The 7,633-nt window shown below is 44.6% G+C and overlaps 1 protein-coding gene across 1 annotated transcript; it reads right to left on the bottom strand.

Moving 5' to 3' along the window:
• Positions 1-6,536: 6,536 nt before the first annotated feature.
• Positions 6,537-7,352, bottom strand: LOC108832091 (uncharacterized). Its single transcript, XM_018605578.1, has one exon. It carries the CDS (start codon positions 7,350-7,352, stop codon positions 6,537-6,539), a length of 816 nt encoding a protein of 271 aa, XP_018461080.1.
• Between the last annotated feature and the right edge of the window lie 281 nt (positions 7,353-7,633).

The raw sequence follows: 7,633 nt of genomic DNA on the forward strand, positions 1-7,633 counted from the left end.
ACCAAACGGACGAACCCATTTGATCGAGAGATCAAGAAACAATTAGTAGCGAGTTGCGGAGAACGGCTATACGGATAGTCGAGAATGCATAGTTTTACGTCGTATCATCGTTTCAGAAGACTTCGGACGTTTCGGAGAATGATCGATATACGAACGCTCGATCGCTATAGCGACCGAACTTTGTCCGAAGATCGGTCGCTATAGCAACCGAGATCTTTCCGCAGATCGGTCACTATAGCGACCGAGCTGTAATCGAAGCTCGGTCGCTATAGCGACCGAGTGTGGTCTCGTGATCCGTTCGCTATAGCAACTGAGTTCTTGTTCATGACCCGATCGCCATCGCGATCGGGTTTGTGCCGTGGACTGAGGTCCGTTGTTCGAGCGTTTGAAACCATCGCGAAGCTACGATTCTCTTAGGATGCTTGTTTGCGGATGTTCGGACCTTTGATAGCAATGCTCCATTTGATTTAAGAAATCATTACTTTCTTAAATCGTTGATTTCTCAAGTCGTTGATTAAGAAATCGCTAATTTCTTAAGCCGTTGTTGAAGAAATCGTTGATTTCTTAAATCGTTGATTAAGAAATCGTTGTTTAAAGAAATCGTTGATTAAGAAATCGTCGTTTTAAAGAATCGTTGTCTTAAAATAAGATTTTTCCACAAATTTTTTGTATAAGTTTTCCTTTTCGGAAAAACGTAAAAAAATTTTCAGTAAATAATTTTTAACGGAAATTTGGATGCCGACTTCGCCTTGTCCAATTTCGACCCCAACAGTTAGCCCCCCAGTGCGGTAGAATCGTGGGTTGACGAGATTCTTTCGTATGGTTTGGCGAGTTTAGGCGAGTTTTTAGGCCAAGTTGGTATCCAAAAGTCCGAACTTGAATAGTAAATCCTGAAGTTTATAAAAGAGGGGGTAACTCTTTCATTTTAACTCACCCATCTTTCATAAGACTTTCTTTGAAGAATTCTTTCAAGATTTTTTTTTTTTTTAGAAAGAAAATCCTTCACCAAAATGTCAAAGTTGTTTAAAAGCGGAAAGAAGTCTTCTAAGAAGAAGACTCCCGTGACTTCTTCTCCCGATTGCAATCAGAATGAAGAGCTCCTCGTCCCGAAGGCCGATTTCGAGTTTCCTCCGAATTCGGCTGAGTGTGATGCGTATTGGAAAGCGAGCAGTGATCGAATCAAACGTCCCGGGGAAGAAAAGTTTCCGATCTCGCGATCTCGGAAAGTGGGGGTCTACCTACCGAGCAAGACCACCGATCTTTTCCTCGAGACACTTCGGAAGTTTGTCGGAGTTCCGGATGCGGTTGAGTTCCGGATTCCTAAGTGCGGAGAAAACGCCGACCATCCTCTGGAAGGCTACTTCACGTGCTACGAGGCCGTTTTGATGCGTTGCCGTCTTTGGTTTCCGATCCCTGAGATTATTGTCCGTGTACTGGATCGTTTTCAGGTTTCTTTAAACCAGCTGAACCCTACGAGTTTCAAGATCCTTATCGGTCTCGTAATTCTTAGTTACGAGTGCGGCTGATCCCTCACTGCCGACCATTTTGAGGCACTTCTGCGGGTGCAATACAACCGGTAGTCGGCCTCCTGGCGACTGACTCCTCGTACCATGATTGATAGAACCAAAATCGAGCACCGTTCTTTTTTGTTCATGGACACGAACCAAAGTGGCGATCTTGTCAACCAGCTCGACCAAACCGAGGATTCACCATCAGTTCATGAAGATCACCGGCCAACCAGCTCAACCAGCCCACGTGCGTCCTTCTCCTTACGCGAAGGACCCGATCATCATGGATGAACCTGGACGCTTGGACGAATCTTGACCAGTCTACATCAGAATCCGCAATCTTGACCAGTCTTCATCATTTTCCGCAACATTGACCAAGACTGCATCAATTTCTACAACTTTGACTCTCTAATAATTATCTAGTCAAATGTTGTATTTTCTAGACATCTTTTTCAGCACTTTATTTATTTCTTTCTTTGACTACATCTACTATAAATATGTAGTCCTTTTGATGAATAAAAATCAGATCATTTTGGAGTTTCTTTTGTTCTTCTTTTCTCTGAGTGAGAGAGAGTTCTTTAGCTAGTTCATCGGTTTGAACCGGCTTGTTGATTTGGTGGTCAGCCAATCATCTTTGTGTGTTATTTGGTGGTTAGCCAACGCACTACATCCGTTCTTTGGTGGTTAGCCTTAGATCAAGGGTATATCAAGAGTCATTCCGCACCCTCTTGACGATCCGTTCAATCCATCCCAGTTCCAGAAGTTCCTTCGACTTCTCGGTTCATATCCAACACCCGGCCAAAGCCATCCTCCCGATTTTGGGCGTATCATTTGGTATCAGAGCCACTTTGGCTGGTTTGTTTTCTATCTTCTTTTCACATTCTCATCTCTTCATCATTTCTATTTCTTTTTGGATCCGGGCTGTTCCTTTACTCCCTTGTGATCGCCATTTAAAAAAAAAGAAAAAAATCAGAAAAAAGAAAAAAAAGAAAAAAAGAAAAAAAAGAAAAAAAAGAAAAAAAAGAAAAAAGTAAAAGATTGGCTTGAATCACTTGGAGTGGTGGAAGAGTAATCCTGCTGGCTGAAGAGAAACCCAGCCTTAGGACAGTTAAGGCGGACCCACACAAAACAAAAAAAAATCTCTTCATCTTCATTTCTTTTCTTTTTCCACAAAGTTTGTTTTGGGTTTTTGATTGCTGAATTTTGACTGCCTATCATCCTTTGAACCAGTAGAAAGAACTCTGAGTGATCACCTAAAAATCGTGAGCTAAACACTTTGAGAGTGTGAGGATATTTTTGTGCTAACGTTTGTTAAGTGTTTCAGGATGTTTGGACTTCTCAAGAAATCAAAACCACTACAAGATGATATCTTCTTTCCTTTTAAAACTGTTTCGGAAAAAGAGCAATCAATTTTTAGAAATAAAAAACAGTTTGCTGCTAATAGGTTTGATTTTGTGCAGAAAAGGAAGAGACATAACAGGTCCGATGTTGAGAAGTGGGTCAGAAGTGGTGATCGTCCCTTCACCAAAACCAAGAGAAGCAACCATGATGTGTTTGATCAGAATGAGATTCAGACTTATGCCAGTTTGGAGAAGATGTTGCATAAGGCGATTCATGCTGTCCGACAACTCAAAAGGAAGAAAAACACCAACACTTCTGCAGCACCAAAACAGCAATGTAAGTCTTCTTATCTCTCAAATTCTGATTTGAAAACTAATGATATTTCTTTTGATAAAAGCAAAGCTGTGAAACCCACAAGCAAAGCTCTTTCTACCAGGTGCTTCAAATGCCATAAGGTCGGCCATTATGCTAACAAGTGCCACAAACAGAAACCGTTGGTGACCTTGAAGAACGTTGAAATCAAACCAGAAAAGGAAGTATCTTTGTCCATTCAAAAGTCGGACCATATTCATAATGAGCTTTGTGTTGATTATAATCCTTTTGCTTATAATCCTTTTCCTTTTAATGATTCAGATTTGAGGACAAATCTTTTTGAAGACGGAGAGTATGATAGAACCAAAATCGAGCACCGTTCTTTTTTGTTCATGGACACGAACCAAAGTGGCGATCTTGTCAACCAGCTCGACCAAACCGAGGATTCACCATCAGTTCATGAAGATCACCGGCCAACCAGCTCAACCAGCCCACGTGCGTCCTTCTCCTTACGCGAAGGACCCGATCATCATGGATGAACCTGGACGCTTGGACGAATCTTGACCAGTCTACATCAGAATCCGCAATCTTGACCAGTCTTCATCATTTTCCGCAACATTGACCAAGACTGCATCAATTTCTACAACTTTGACTCTCTAATAATTATCTAGTCAAATGTTGTATTTTCTAGACATCTTTTTCAGCACTTTATTTATTTCTTTCTTTGACTACATCTACTATAAATATGTAGTCCTTTTGATGAATAAAAATCAGATCATTTTGGAGTTTCTTTTGTTCTTCTTTTCTCTGAGTGAGAGAGAGTTCTTTAGCTAGTTCATCGGTTTGAACCGGCTTGTTGATTTGGTGGTCAGCCAATCATCTTTGTGTGTTATTTGGTGGTTAGCCAACGCACTACATCCGTTCTTTGGTGGTTAGCCTTAGATCAAGGGTATATCAAGAGTCATTCCGCACCCTCTTGACGATCCGTTCAATCCATCCCAGTTCCAGAAGTTCCTTCGACTTCTCGGTTCATATCCAACACCCGGCCAAAGCCATCCTCCCGATTTTGGGCGTATCAATGATGCTGGTAGTCAGGGGAACTGTTTCCAATTTTAGCAATTGGAAACAATTTTTCTTCTACGTCCGACTCAACGCTGCGTCCGTCGCGGAGGAGTTCATTCCGATGTTCCGGACGGTTCCGAATCCCCATCCCTGGCCTAGGGACATTATTAAGGTGAGAGACGCGCTTAGGAGCGGTAATCATTGGTGGACCAGTTTTACCCGTCAGAGGGTTCTGAAGGCGATCCGAATGGTCCACTCCGATTTCGAGGCGGAATGTGACATAGATTTTGCTCCCGTCGAGCATCTCGCGGAACGCGTCCCGGTTGAGAGATTGCATGGGTTGCCGTCCAAGGACAAAGACATCGAGGTCGAGGATCATGACTTTCCTATTGATGATTTTCCGCTTCCGGGATGGGATCCGACTCTCGGTTTTGGCGATGGGAGTGGTTCGAGTGACGCGCCAATCCCTAACTTTGACGACTTCTTTTCTGGTCTTCCCGATCATCCTAACCAAACGGAGAGGGCTGAGGTTTTAGCGGAGACTTCTCGCGTAGTCAACGGGGTCAGTCCTTGCTTTTCCTCTCGCACCCCCTTTGTTATCCGATCGTATTTTTATATTTGTAAAAATTCTCTTTTAGAATTCCGCAGGCGATGAATAATCTTGGCTCGGCGTTGGTGGATAGCCAGAGAGAGACGAGGATCTGGCGCTTCAAAGCGGAGAAGAATGTGAATGATTTTGCGCGATTCCAAGAGGAGACCTTGGAACGGAACTTAAGGGCGGCCGCCGACCATGACAAAGAAATTCGCCGAGCGAGGAGGCAGACCAAACGGGAGATTGCCGCTGAGATGCAGAATCAGGCGATGCGATTCCAGGAGGAGTATCACAATCTGCGGGCAGCCGATGCTGCGGTGGGCAATTTTCGCGAGTGTCGCGGATCGGTTGGAGCTCTCGTGAGGACTCAATAGAGGGATTATGTTTATAAAGAGGAGTTGAGCCTCATGCAGGGTGGCATGAAGGACAATGCTCACGCCGAATCGCTTGTTCTCCCTATCGAGGAGAGGATCTGGGGACTCTGGGAGCTGATCCCGGTTTCTCCTGACACGGTGGAGGTCGCGACCGAAGCAGAGGGAGGCGAGGATGAGGTGAATTATCCGACGGAGTTCGGAACTTCGTCGTCGGATGATTTTATCCTCTACTGAATTTCTCGGGAAAATGTTTTCCCTTATCTTAGTATTTCCGTGGCCAAGTGTGGACGTTTTATCTGTTTATGCCGTGACCGTAGTATGTTGCGTATTTTTATGTATTTCGGGACTGGCCTTTTTATGGCTTTGAATCCCTGCCGCCTTTGTGCGGCTTTTTATAAATATGAAGTAAGTTTTTCGATGATTTATGTTTTGTGGTCTAATTTATACTTTCGCCAAGTGTAGAGGGTAGAACGCGAGTAGTCATTTCGTATTATAACTCTTAATTCGTCGCATGGTCCGCATGCTACTTTTTAGCAAGCGTTTTAGGTGTAAGCGATAAGAGACATGTTTTGGGATCTCGTATTTGATACTATGTCCGTGAGATGTTAAGTGCCAGCAAGGCTGGGCTTAGGGCAAGACCTAGGTCTACTTTCAGCTTTTAAGGCTATGCGATGACTGATCGACTTCTGTTTTGCCTGTTTGTCATTTTTACCTGATTCGTACCGTTTTAAAATCCGCGAAGTGTTATCAGCTTATATGATTTGTCTGGGTACGAACCGAGCTATTTCCTTTGCGAAGTGCTAGATGAAATTTCGGTTTTCTTGTATAGCGCGCTATGGTATCCTGGTCGGATGTAAGAGGATCTTGTAAAAAGATCTGACTACGAATTTGTTTAAGTGAAACATTTCTGTGTTTGCCCGTCAGGGCCAATCGACGGGTTCGTTTTTGTTTTTAAAGTCGCGAAGGGACTGTTTCAATGGTTGTTTTAAAGTCGCGGACGGACTATTTTGATAAAACGTTTAAAGTTGCGGATTGACTATTTTGACGGATGGTATGAATTAAATATCTTCAGTAAAACTGCGACGTCTCGCGTTTCTTGAGGATATGTTTTTCGTTTTCTGGAATGTCTAGGAATCGATAAAGAGAATTTTATTGAAAAAGTTTCGAAAATTTCAAATACAAGTGCGGGGTTTTTGACCTTTTGTGGGAGTATACGAGTATACGTACCCACTCCCCCCCCCTTTTTGGCGAGGGGGATAGCTGAACTCGCCGGGTTTTGACGAGCTGCCTACGTACCTCTTTCGAGAATCAAGCCATATCGTAGTTCTGTTTGTGCCGCGAGTATGTTTACTCGTCGGTTGGTTTTTCGTTGACCGCTTTAGTCGCAGGGTCGACGTTTACCTCGGGATTTTTCTCTTTCCGCTGAGTTGTGACGTTGTCTTCGGAATCGGGGATGGTTCTGATCTCCGAATCTGCTTCCGCGGGAGATGTCGCTGCGTCCTTTGTCGGGGCATCTTCGGCGGAAGGCTGAGTTCGCTTGCGTTTAACCGTGGAGGTTGTCGTGATCTGTCTTAACTTATGTTCCGCTAGGAAGCAAAGTCGCGACTGTTTTTGACAACCCCAGATTGCGGCGATTCCAGTCCTGGTTGGAAATTTGACGCCCAAGTGATAAGTCGAGAGAACGGCCTTCTTGGCGTTTAGCCATGGAGTTCTCATGATCGCGTTGTAAATAGCCGGGTTATCTACCACCGCAAAATCAACTATCTTGGTGACGTTTTTCGCTATGACGGGTAGTTGAATGGATCCCAGGGTCATGGACGTTTGTCCGGAGAAACCCGTGAGCGGGTTTGGTACCGGGGTGACTTCTCCGAGCTCGACGCCCATCCTTCTTAGGGTATCGCGGAAGATTAGGTTTACCGTGCTTCTGGTGTCGATGAGTATTCTTGCAACTTCGAGGTCTCTTATTACGAGATCAATGACCAAGGGGTCGCAATGAGGCTGGTCGATTCCGCAAGCCTCTTCTTCCGTCAACGTGATCGAGGCGTTCTGTCCGTCTCGAGGAGGAGACCGTGGGGGATACTTCGCAGTTGACTCAACTTTCCGTTGGTAGGCTTTGATGGCCGAGACTGAGTCCTTGCAGTATTGGGATCCTCCCATGATCATGTTTACCCTCCTGCGGGAGTTACCATTCCCCCTATCGTCTGGTCTTCTTTCGCGTTTTTCCCCCGCCTAATTTTTCGGCGACGACTTTTCCGCGGGAGGATTCTTATTGGTTTTTCGCCCACGTTCGGAGTCGAGGATTAGATCCTTGATGCTGGTTACTCCAGAGAGTTCTCCTGCAAGCAGCTTTGCGGCCAGTCTTGCCCCTACGACTTTGCAGTTAGCCATGGAGTGACCTTCGGTCTGATGGAACTCGCAGTAGACGTTTTAGTCGTAATTCTGGT

The sequence above is a fragment of the Raphanus sativus genome, chromosome 7, assembly GCF_000801105.2.
Source record: "Raphanus sativus cultivar WK10039 chromosome 7, ASM80110v3, whole genome shotgun sequence".
Classification (NCBI taxonomy): Eukaryota; Viridiplantae; Streptophyta; class Magnoliopsida; order Brassicales; family Brassicaceae; genus Raphanus; species Raphanus sativus.

What these genes read in the sequence shown, in the direction of transcription:
- LOC108832091 (XM_018605578.1), bottom strand. Translation starts at nt 7,352, where the DNA reads ATGATCATGGGAGGATCCCAATACTGCAAGGACTCAGTCTCGGCCATC.